The following is a 12,593-nucleotide window of genomic DNA, read 5'->3' as shown; positions in this document are numbered from 1 at the left end:
CTGGTGACGTGATTGTCATCCTGGGAGCTCGATATTGGGTTTATATATATTTGTATATATTTCATTATTTTCTTATTAATATTATTATATTTTCTTTTTATTGTTAATATTTCATTAAAGCTGGTTTAGGGTTTTTTTTCAAGCCGTAAGTCTTTCTCCCTTATCCTCTCTCCTTTCTCTCTTCTGGGAAGGGAGAGGGGTTAATAGAAAACATCTGTCATTCATTTAGTGGCCAGCCCAGCCCTAAACTGTGACTCCAGAGGCCTTCAGACCTTGGTCATTGCTCATGCCTTGCTTGACCCAGAGGGAAGCAAGTGTTAAGTTGTGTAGGCAGAGGACTCAGAAGAGGCTGGACTTGATGCGGTAGCCATACAATTTCTTATGGTAAATGGTTTTCTTTTGGTTAAACCACAGGAGCCTGACAGCCTACCTGTCAAACTTCAATGAGATGTGATAGCTGGCACAGCCCCTTGTCCGTTTTGCTGTGTGCAAATAACTTTCCAAAAGCATTGTGAGGACAGCACCTAAACCGTTTTTACAATTGCTGCTTTTTTTAGACGTTGTCTGATTGTGCAACAATGTTGGTTAGTGGCAAACCAAGATGAAGCTTTCATGTAGACTACTCTCTTACTGGATGACAGGTAGGGCTAGCAGAGAACCAGGAGTGCTGTGCAACATATTTGATCCTGTGCAAAAACGAGGTCTGTGTTCCTGAAGTAAGTGTTCATGTGCACATACTAGAGCATCCTCACTGTCTCACGGTCTTTCACTTTCGCGCCTTTTTTAACAATAAGGAGGAAATTTTACTGGGTTCTGATAAGCAGTGCTAGGATGGAAATAGCCCATAAAGGCATCAGTGTTGCATCCTTCTTTTCTCTTTTTGTCTGCAGCCTGACCCACCAACTTCTAATAAGTGGCAGCTCAACAACTGGCTGACCAAGGTGAACCCACCAGCAGTGCCAACCAAAAGTCTCAGCGAAATCGCCCATGGGGATGGATGTGAGGAGGGCCAGGAGCAGGGCGATGGCATCAGCAGCAATTCTTCCCACCAGCACGCTGAGCCGAGGGAGCCTCATCACAAAAGCTCCGGCCGAGCAGCCAGGGCTCCTCAGGACACTCATCTTCCAACCATACACAACTGCCAGAAGTCTCCTGTGCGCACCGAGGAGCCCTCGCTCAGGCAGACTTGTCTTCCTCAAAAGAGGAAGGTGAGGGGTGGAGGGGGAGGTGGGTTTGTACAAGGGCCAAGGTGGTGTTTGAAAAACCCGTGTGGAGAGTTCATTTCTGCTTCATAGGTTGGGAGTGCACCCATTATGCTCCTCCTATAAAGGTGCTATCAAACTTCTAAAGGGAATGCGTACCAAAACTTTCCACAGATGTTTCTTGTTGATCACAAATCCCCTGCTGAGCAAATGAAAAGCCTTGTAAGCTGTCTAACAAATGCTTTGGTGGTTTAAAACATTTTTTTCTGTGTTTTCTTGAAATACTAATTTTCTCAGACACCAAAACCTCAGCCCTCCTATGTCAGAGAGGACCTTTGGGCAGCAGGCTGTGTCACAGCATGCAGCTGGCCAGCCTGCTGGGAGCATTTGTGGGTTTCTCTGCTTTCAGCCCAAGCAGAGCTTTGTAGGGCTGCAGTTCCCCCTCCCCCTGCAACTCCTTGAAAAGCAGCATAGTATCTGAAGCACCTTCCAGACTGTGGAGTCATCTGTGCTACCCATTGAGTGTCTGTTGTGGGAGAGCACCTTGCCTGCAGTTTGTGGGGGTGCCCACAGGGACAATTGACCCAGGCCACCCTGGTCTGTGGTTTTTGGTTTTGTCCATGTATGCACCTTCTGCTGCCTTTAGTCACGCAACCACAGTCTGAGTAGCGTAGTCTTTTCCTGTGTGGAATTATTTATTTCCATGAAACAGCTGTGAAGGCTTGCTTATGCAAAGAGGACTGAATTCTGCAGATGTAAACTGTGTTATTACTAGGGGTGATGGCAGCAGCCCCGTGCCTTTTACTTTTCCATAAATGCAGACTTTTGACTGAACCAGGTTCACTGATAGTAACAACCATCACTAAACCCTGCTTTGGATCTCAGCGCTTGGATAAATATGTAGAAAATGTCTTTGGTTTTCCTGGAGCTGCTGTGGTGCTAGCAGCAATGCTAATGCTTAAAAGATGCGTGTATCCACTAAGGGGATTTGTAGAGTCCTTCAGCTATAATAGTTGCTTTCCCCTGAATTCCAAGACAGACCTTTATTTAACTGCGATGGTAGTAGCTCATGAGAGTTTTTGAAAGCTAACTGCCAAAGGGGACTGTGGATATACTTCCAGCCAGCTGGTTCAGCTGCACAGAGAGTTGGCTGCAGGTGTTAAGGTGAATGGGTATTCACTGTGGACGTTTCAGTGCCTGTGTAACTTTTTGGTCCTCCTCACAGAGCAGGTGGCTTAGCATGTGTGGGTGAATTACCTTGGTTCCCACGTGGGTTTCCTTTAGTCTTGTCATTTTCTGAGCTTCCCATAGTTGTGGGGAAGAGCAGGAAAATGGTGAAGAAACTTGAGAGACCCCGGCAGTCCCCCTCCTGCAGAGCAGCAAGAGAAAGGTGAACAGGCAGTAAATCTGTTGCTGCTTCTGTTGTCTCAAAGAGCCAAGAGAGGAGCTATTTGATACTAGACGTGTCTTCCCTTGCAGCCTGAGTATCTGATTGCAGGAAAACCCTCCTAAGAGACTCAACATCTGTATTATATCAGCATGCATCAGTGTCCTTGGAGGCTCAGGCTTCATCACAGCCAGTTTGGTCAGGTGCAGCTGTCAGACATCTTTTGCGGCACTGTGGAGCTCAACCTGGGAAACGGTTTAAGGACGTGATCTAGGTGCTTGAGGCTTGCCCTGAGCACGCTGCCAGAGGTAGACTCTGTGCTGAGCATAACCCACTGAGCACCACCACAGTGACGTAAACCTGGATGTACTCGAGAGAGACAGACAGAAAGTCCTGCAATGCTTTTGGCTGCCACCAGGCGCACTATGGGTAACGCTGACTTATCAGTGTAGTTTCTTTTACATTTTCTTGGCTTGTAGCAAATTATTCTGAAGTTTTTGATTCAGGTAAGCAGATGAGGATGCTTTGTATTGTTAAGATCTATCGAGTGCAATTTAAAAGTATTATTTATTACCTCTCTGCCTTAATGGTTCCTGTTCTTCTGGTATCAGATTCTTGTTGTTGAAACCAAAAGCCCCTGTGCATCTTGGAAATCTGAGTGATCGAACTCTCCTGTGAATGCAGTTTTTTCCTTCCCTTTGATAAGGCCTATCACAAAACACAATTGCTTGCAGTTCATGACTTTGCCAGGAGGAATCTGAATACATTTCTGTACAATTCATACTGAGTAGGAGAAAAAAAAAAACACAACCATCCAGAACAGATGAAATGCTATTTTTCAGCAATGGATGTGCCTTAATTTTGATTACTGTTGGCAACAAGAGGTTTTGCGTTTCCATCCCTGCAACTACAAAATAATTAATCTATCCAAGCAAAAGTAGATAATATCATTTTAGGATACTTGTCAGTGAGACGGAAATCTATATCCGCTGTGCTCTGGGTTTCCACTTTGTCAGTTCCAGTATCTTATATTTTCTTTTTTTTTCTAACCAGAATCAGTCAAACTTAGATGTGTTCGTCTGTACTTTACCTGCACATTCAAAACCTGAGTGATTTTCTTTTTTTTTCTTTTTTTTTTTCCTTTCTTCCTGTTAGAGGGAAGTGGAGAAGGAGATTGATAGGAAGAAAATGAAATCAGAAAAAGAAACAAAACCATTGCAGTCTTCAGCTAACAAAGACTCCCATAAATTGAAGTGAGTATACAGTGGTGGGATGGCAAAAAGATGCATAAAGCTGAGTCTTCCTCAAAAAGGTTAAGGCGAGGAACTGTATCTCCTGTGCTTATGCTTGTGAGTTTGCTTATAACTTAATGTGTCTTCTGAAACTTAATCTGCTGCAGATTTGTCTTTACATCCGGGAACCAAACATGTGGCTATGGGAATATAATTTATTCACCTTTTTATTTGTTGCAGATGTGAAGGTTGGGTGTCACTTATCTATCTTCCTCTGTCTTCTCAACGCTGAGGATTATGGTTCTAATCATTCAAGCATAAGCTGATGTTTCAGTGGCTTGTTGTCTTCCCATACTTGGTTTACAGTGCTGCAAAAGCGTTGAATGTTGTTGCATTTGCCTTGATTTCCTACAGTTGAGATGGGAATGAAGACTTTACTATTTTAAACATGAACTTGTCCATCCTGCAGCTTATGTTGCTGCATGCTCTGATCCATGTATTACGCATAGCTCAAAAAATCTGTTTATGCTGCAAGAAGTTTAGTTGCCAGTTATGCCCATGCTGCTTTTCCTTCTAAGCTGGTAGGCAACCATTTGCACTGCTGTCTTTCAGACCAGATGCAGGAAACAAATCAGTGCAAAAGAATTTTACATTGCTTGAGTTACAAACAGTGTGGTAGACTGCCTGCCTGCGGGATGCAGGAGTCGTTTTCCCTTCTGCAAACTACCATGGTGGTAATCTGTCAGCAGATGATTGCCCTAGATGATCTGGGAGGTGGCAGCTGTTCTGTGGGGAGTAGCATGTGCTTGTTCTGCATGATAGTTTAGGGGTTTCAGGGGATGGCAAGAGGTTGAAGATGGTTGAAGATGTCTCTGGTTGAAGATGTCCCTGACGGGGGGAGAGGGGGAAAGTGTCGACTAGATGACCTTTAAAGGTCCCTTTCAACCCAAACTATTCTGTGATTCTAGGTGAGTAAGACTTAAGAGTTCAAGCATCAGTTATTTCTGCTTTCATGAGAAATGGAATTAGCCTTAAAATGGTTTTAAAAAGGGAGTTGGACTAAATGATCCTTAAAAGTCCTTTCCAACCCAACCCATTCTATGATACTACGAACTTCTTTTTCTTTGCCCATGTCTTCCTCATTCTGGGTTCTGCTGTCATACTTATTTTGGGGAAGTTTGTGCTCTCACTGCATGAGAAGCAGCAGAAAGCTTTTTGTCAGATTCGTGGTACTTCACATGCATTTAAAGCTCTTAGCCTTTGTAAGGTGAGAAGATGAGGTGAACGCGTTTTGCACACAGAGAAACCGAGGTGCAGACAAGTTGAGTTGCTTGATCAGATTCTTGCCGCAAACAGGTGAAATAGCTGAAAGTGTAGCCCTGAAGTCATGACTCTCGTTCCCATGACTGAGCAGAGACAGTTCTGGCAGCCTCTTGGGAAAGGATATTCTGCTAAGTGTAACTGAATGTCCATAAATTTCGACTTGGTGATTGTTGCTGTTTTCTTAGTTGGACAGGTTCTGATGAAAGAAAAAGGTCATGTGTCAATGCTGATACTGTCTGCTCCCTCAGCTGCTTTTGCTGTCACCAGTGACAGGCTTTGAATTGTACTTATCGGCTGGCTGCTGGTGCACACGGTGTCTGTGCTAGGTGGGACCTGTCTTCTCCCAGCTTGACAACACAGAGGTGGATGTGATGGACATTGCAGAACTCTGTTTTCTTCCCTTGCTGCCGTGTGAGGCTGCTAAACTGGGATGCTTCAGAAGCACATAGGTGTGCAGCTCCCCCTTTCTCTAACTAAACCAACATGATGCAGTGCCAATAAGCTTTTTGCAGTGACTGGCCCAAATTTGTATATGGGTGAAACGCACAAAGCCCAATCCAGAAAACAGAGTTGTATGTATAGGTGAGTAAGGGTAGGGAGCCTTTCCCTTTTCCACTAAAATCATCTCGTTGTCTTTGTCTTTTTTGTATGTGACCTAATGGACACACAGCCAGCATGCCTTTTGAATCATGAAACTGTGGAATTTCAGATGGCCTTCATGGCCAGGAATTTCTCATTTATTCAGCATAGCATTTGCAGTGCTTCTGGTACGTCTCCTGAAACTTAACCCATAATTTGCATACCAGTGTACTGCCAGCATTTTGGCTAGCTCTTTGCTAGAGCTAATGCTTCTAGGAGCATGTCTTCAAATGGGCAGTGTCCCTGAGAGGGGAGGCTCATGCATCAGTCACGGGGCACTGCGATCAATTCCTGCTTGCTTGTTGCTTGAATTTGAGGTATTGGGTTGGTATGTAGCGTTGAGGTTTGTGTCCTGACAATACGACTAAACTGCTTTTCTGCAGAGAAAACATTGACGTGCTCTTAAAGCACTGAGACTTTGGGGCTAACATTTAGTTGTATGAAGGGATACAGAAGGGCTTTAATTCTGGGGTTCACTCCTCCCTTTTGCTCAGTGAAAATGAGCACCCCTTTTAGCCGTGTTCTAGCTTGCAGAGTGGGAAGGATAAGGATGCGTTTTTGGGGAGAGAGCTGTACCAAGGTCGGTACCCAGTTAAACTCGGTCAAAGCATATACAGGATCAAGTGTCAGGATTAGTATTTCTGACCATAGAAGATATCTTCTAGCATAATGGGGAGAGAGAGTCAGTGCTGCAATTCATTTGCCTTGTTGTGTGATTTGTCCCAGGGATTTTAGTTGCTGTTATTACCCCTCTCCCATTTTCAGTGAAAAGAGGCTGTGTTGGAGGGATGCCTTTTTTGCAACATCCTGATATTCTGGTTGCAAGTCTTTACTCCAAGGACAAATCTTACTCCTACTTGAAAAGAAACTTTCTTGTGTGGTGTTGGCAGCTGAGGATGTGGTATCTAATGCACAATGAAATCCCTGAAGTTTCATTTTGCTTTTGTTTGATTCTTTATGTTAACAAGTCCTCTTATACTTCCAGAGAAATTTAAACAGAATTGGTACATGAAGTAACTAAGTTTTTTAAAAAAAACCTACGTTATATGTACACCATATTCACCCCAATTGCTGAATTCGCTTCCCATCTCCAGAGCACCAAAAGCTTTACTTGAAAACCAGAAGAGAGATCTCCTGCTACCGCCACCTCTGCCACCCATGTCTCCTGCACATCCTCCACCAAAGTCAACCAAGATGGCCCAAAAGAGACCCAGAAGTGAGACTGGTGAACTGCCTGCCATGGATAACACTGCCAGGAACAAGAGCGACCACAAGGATCCTTTGTTCTCCAAGCACAAGAAAGTGGAGAGAAATCACACTGAATTGCCAAAGGGCATCGAAGTAGGTATCCATTATAACTGGTGGGATGTTTCCTGCAAGTCGTGAGTGCTGTGTGATTGTCTTTAGAAATATGCTCTGAGGATATTAAAAAGGAAGGAAGATAAATGAGCCACCAAAGAAAGCTCTTTGAAGCAATTTTGCTCCTTTAATGGCTGTCTGGGACCATATGTTGCTAGCCCGAAAGCCTGCATTGTAACTTCTCTGCTGACTTTCCATCAGCTGTTTTCATTTCACCAGTGAACAATAGTGTAAAGAGACGACCGTGTAAAAACCCAAGGCAAGAGAATCATGTTTATGGTAGTAACCGTTTCTGACTGTAGGCGACTGCAAGTACAATATTGGCGTAAAAATAAGTGTGTTTACAGAAAGGAGTGGATTGCTTCAAAGTAAGAAACAAGCAACCTGTGGTTTTGGCTGCAGCTTGGATATAAGGTTTTGTGGCTTGCTTACAAAATTATTAATGATCCTTGCAGCTGGATCTTTGCATTTTTTTATTAGAAAATTCAATTATATTCCTGTTTTCTGGTGGCTGGGGGTGTGTGGTCTAGTCTGTTGTTGTGTGTGTTAGGCCAGATTCTGCACACTGTATTAGCTGGCTTCTAACTGCTTGCTTTTTCCTGATAATGGAGTGAGTAACAGAGAACCAACAGTTGCTGTGTGGTTAAGCTGGAATAAGTGTGAATGGATATTACCCATTCCTGCCTTGGCTAGTGGCCATGAAAAATGTTCTGCTTGCAGCCTTACTGCTGTCTTAGCCATTGTGCAAGCAAACCTGTGACTTAATTTCTCAATGCTTGGGAAAAGTTTGAGTGGTATTAAGCCTTACCAGCAGTCAGGTAAGAAGCCAAGTTTCTATTTCTGTTATTGGATGGGATGCTGGGGAAGAAGGTAAGAAGATGGTGAGAACCTGGAGAGTAAACTGTGCCTGGGACAACTAAATATTTTCTCTTGAAATTTAGGAAAGCCAGGCTTTGGAATTGATTTAGATGTACCTCTCTAACCAGCTTTATCTCTGCTCTGTTTTTCAGGGATCTGTAGGGGATGTCACAAATCCTTTCCCAGTGCCTTCTTTGACGAATGGTACCTCCAAGTCAAGGAGACCTCAACTCAACTTTGAAGAGTAAGTTGTTGTTTTACACCCCTTGTCTGTACTTTCTGAAGACACCAGGCAAGCCTGGCCCTGCAGCCGCCCTGGCTTCTGCTTCCTAATGAGCCCTTCTTTTGGGAGGAAAGAGAGAGGAAGAGATGTCTGAGACCTGCCCTGTACTGTCTTCTCATGCCTGGGACTTACTCCACCCCCCACAAAGCAAAGGTCTCATTACAACAGTTCTTGGCTTGAGGGAAGCTACTCTGGAAATTAGGTACTTTTTAACTCTGAGAGGTGTCTCATGCCTGCCAACAAGTGATGGGTTTTGATTTATGTGTTTCTTGGCAAGCGGCAAATTCCTCTGTGACAAGGTGCTGGGCAGGCAGCTGACTTTATCTTGAGAGGGCATGACTCACTCGTTAGTGTACAGGTGGCTGTGTGCCATTTGCACGGTGAATAGATTATCCCAGTGCACAGAAATGTGTGTCATGATTGAGACCCAAGACCTGTAGAAGCCTTGGTGACCGTATGTCTTGTAAGCAAATAGCTCGAATGCAAGCTCTCTTGGTCCAAGATGACAGTGTGGTACTGCAGAGTTTACTGTATGTTTCAATCAGAATGTGTTTGTGGTATTGTACTTGAGGAACGGCAGGAGATCACACAACTACTGTCTTTCCATGGGAGCAAAGAAGTAAACTTGGCCTCATAGTAACCTAACTTCTGGTGGATTTTTATTTCAAAATGTAAGTTTTCAATGTCATTCTAACATACATTTTTTAAGAAATCAATTAACTTTATCTGTGCGTTCAGCTGCTGCGTATTTCTGAACAGGCAGACAACATTCATTTAGTGATTATCATAATTGTAAGGTGTGTTTGATAAGACTGTAACAGGCTTACCAAAACACGACGTTTGGACTCATAGCATCCTATAGATCTGAAGGTAAAATTGAGAATTATCCCCCCCTTTTTCTCTGCTTTCTGTTTTTCCACTCTCTGTCCCCAATTCAGACAGCATCCGACAGAATACTACATAGAAGAGGCCAAGAGGCTGAAGCACAAAGCTGATGCAATGGTAAGTCCTGGCCCTGTGCTAAAATGTTAACCTTCTCTTGCATTCGGACCAAATACCTGTGTGCATGTGAATAAGATTCGCTCGCTAACATTACTTCCATACTCGGAGTACGTTCAAGTTATATGTGGGGAGGCTGTCTTTATTTGCCAAATGTTCAGACATTTCCCTCTGTTGTAAAGACATCTAGGGAATATGCCTGGAGAACGGGATTTGGAATTGACATTGCCTGAGGTTAGCAGGCCTGTTTGCTTTGCAGAGCTATCACAAAGTCCTCAGAAAATACAAGGAACAGTTAGTTTTAAGACAGTTTACTCTGAAACATCAGGATCCTGACAGTAATTGTGTTGCTGGCGAACAAGACTTGGAAGTGCCCTTTGTGGAATGTGACTGACTTTCTCCACTGTGTGCAGTTTAACAGTGTGTATGAATGAGCGCTTTTTTTTTTTTGCTAATTATGGCTCAGTCAGATAATGTACATTTGCTAATTGTCGTTTACTTGTGAAAACGAAGTGGGGGAATACTGCAGAGGAAAAGCCTCATCTGCCTTTCATGAGGCAGGCCTCCAAGACCAGAAAATAATATCCAAGAAAAGTGAAGATGGTGAATTACTGGAGGAAAAGATTGAGCAAGAGTAAGAGATACAAATAGCCAGAGCACACAAAGCTGATGACTGGGCCCACATTAGGGCTACTGCTGAGAACCCTTTAATTATCTCCTGGAGGCCCGACTTGCATCTTTTTCTTTCTTGAAATCCTGCCTAACTAGGGAGAAAAAAGGAAATCAGGTACACTTGAGAGAAGTAGTTTTTGTCTTAGTCTAAAAATGAGAATTTTCTTCCCAATAGACCGACAAGACTGGAAGGGCCTTTCAGTACCTAGATGCTGCCCTCTCCTTCATTGAATATGGGATTGCCTTGGAATCAGATGCATCAGCACCAAAATCAGCTCACAGCCTATTCAGCGGCACCATAGATCTCATCAAGTAAGCGGTTTTCAAAGTGCGATGGTTAGGCAGCGTGTTTGGAGGGGAAGGGTTAGTTGCATTGCTTGTTTGCAACTGTGGCCAGTTTGGATTCCCACCATGGAGCAGAGTTCAGGTTGCTGTACAAGCACGAGAAAGACCATCCGGAGGCATCAGAGGCAAATCCTTTGAAGTGCTTCAGCATTGCTTATCAGAAGAAGTAGGCACCGTGTCCTCCTCAGCATTTGAGCCTTGCAGCTGAGGTACACCAGAGGATGCTGGTTATGACAATCAAGGCCATGAAGGAGTTTTTACTTTATACAGGTCTGAAGTTGCTTTTGCATGTGAGCTCAGTAGTATTTAAATTAAAAAAAAGCAAAGCAAAGATATAGCATGTGGAAGAACAGTTTGTGTCCCAAAGGTCTTGTAGCTTGATTGAAGGCAGACTTTGCTGGTTTCTCCCATGTGTCTTTCTACTAGTACACTTTATTGAGGTTTCTTTTAGCAACCTTCCCCATTTAGTTTCACAACCATTGTAGATGCACGTAGATAATATGACGTATACAAGCAGCACAACCCAAGCAACCATGTATTGGGTAGAAAAGAGGCAGGTATCGGTTATTCATACCGAAATTACAGGTTATATGAGTGTTTTTGAGAGCTGATTTGACTTCTTGCCTTAGAGCTGAAACAGCTGTCAGGTTTGGTTTTTTTTTTTTTTGTGGTAGACTTCAAACTTTTTAAATTACATTGTTTGCTTTGTGGTCTTGATGGACTGTATTTCCAAGATGCTGTTGTTGCTTTATTTTCATAAAGGAGACTTGCTTGTTTGTTGTTAGCCAAAAGAAACATTTCGACTAAGATGTCTGTCTTGTCCAGAAACAATTGAATTCATATTTCACCTTCAGTAGTAGGGGCACCTCTTCTGGGTCCCAGGCCTGTAAGTTAGCGTGTAATCACTGTAAGAGGAGAGTGGGTCGCATAAGGGGTCACATCTGTTCGTGCTGCGTGGAAAACAACGCATTCTGAGACAGTACTCTGCTCAAGATCATACAAAGCACTCAGTGCCAGGACTTAAGAAGTCAAGGCAGGTTTAGGTTTCATGACTTTTGGACTGATGTTAGAGATAACGGCATGCGCTGTTTTTTCATAAACAGCAGGACTTCAGAGCACTGATGGCTGACAAGATTCTGTTTTTTTTGTTTCCTTAGATTCATCATGACATTGAAATCCTTTACGGACTCCTCAGCATCTTCACATGAAAAAATCTTTGCCGTGTTTTGGTTTGTAACTGTTTTTCTCTGCCTTCCTATTCTGTGTTTAGACTCGATAGAGTGAAAGACCCATTACTTTCAGGGGCAAAGGAATGAGTTAAATGGGAATCAGAGTTCCACAAGGGAAAAAACCCACAGAATAAAAACCAGAATGAACTGGAACATCTCTAAAGTGAGCCACGTTATCACAAGGGACCACATGTGGAAGGCACAGGCTCTAAAATTTGATCTGCTGGTAACCTGAGAGCACACAAAGGCTTTCACCTAAGGTGAAAGAATGCAATTTGGCTGCCCATGTTTGAGCCATGTAACTGAAGCTGTCACTGAACATAGCTGAGGCACTTCTGGACAGGGGTTTAACGGGCCTGTTGCACCTATAAGAGGTCGGGCACCTGTTTGAATATAACACCAGACATGGCCCGCCCTTGTTTTGTTTTGTGTTTTTTTTTTCGCCTTGTGATTTTTTCACAGGGTCCTTTTTTAAGATGAGCAGGAGGAGGAGAAATTCTGAGCTTTCTTGACTTTGCAGTACGGCTGATGTGTGCCTGCCTCTGTCCCACAAGGCTGATGACTGCTGAGCAGGCAGCAGCGAGCATGAACACTGACGCTTGGGTGTGTTTCTGTTCACAGCATGCGCTGCCAGTCCATTCTGCACATGGCAATGTTTCGTTACAAAAAAGACACTGCAATCAAGTATTCCAGGATCCTGAATGACCACTTTAAGGTAGGGCACAGATATTACCAATCTGCCAGCTGAATGGCTGCGGCAGTTACTGATGTTGGCCGAATAGCCCAAATCTAACAAGAGTTCTGTTCCTTGCTGCAGAGTTCTTCCAGAGTAACACAAGCACCTTCTCCATGTGTTGCAAGGTAAGATTTAAAAATACATATGTTGTAATGCGTCTGTAAGGGTGTGAGTGAAAACAGTAGCCGGAATATTTGAGTTGCTAACTGCATTTGAGAGCGCCTCACCTCTCGCTCTTTCTTGCCACCTGAAATCACACTGTTAGGGGGCATGAGTACTTTTCTTCTCTCTCTTTCCTGTCTTTTCTTGTTGGAAAGGGGTTGTTTTTG

General features: G+C 43.6%; 2 protein-coding genes across 2 annotated transcripts in view; both read left to right on the top strand.

The window, feature by feature from the left end:
* Nucleotides 1–12,593, top strand: part of LOC309670951 (kelch-like protein 8) — a gene marked incomplete at its 5' end in the record, with an annotated part of 421,963 nt that overhangs the window by 278,257 nt on the left and 131,113 nt on the right.
* LOC309671215 (AF4/FMR2 family member 1-like) overlaps nt 1–12,593 on the top strand; it is a gene marked incomplete at its 5' end in the record, with an annotated part of 34,348 nt that overhangs the window by 17,296 nt on the left and 4,459 nt on the right. Inside the window, 9 exon segments of the mRNA XM_082482420.1 lie at nt 891–1,181; nt 3,751–3,842; nt 6,878–7,124; nt 8,153–8,244; nt 9,222–9,285; nt 10,130–10,266; nt 11,457–11,528; nt 12,150–12,243; nt 12,346–12,389. Of these exon segments, the coding sequence (XP_082338546.1) occupies nt 891–1,181; nt 3,751–3,842; nt 6,878–7,124; nt 8,153–8,244; nt 9,222–9,285; nt 10,130–10,266; nt 11,457–11,528; nt 12,150–12,243; nt 12,346–12,389 (1,133 nt within the window).

This window comes from Vanellus vanellus, assembly GCF_965231255.1.
Source record: "Vanellus vanellus genome assembly, chromosome: 4".
Taxonomy (NCBI): domain Eukaryota; kingdom Metazoa; phylum Chordata; class Aves; order Charadriiformes; family Charadriidae; genus Vanellus; species Vanellus vanellus.
Note: the sequence above shows the minus strand (reverse complement) of the source record. Positions and strands in the feature narration are given on the sequence as shown.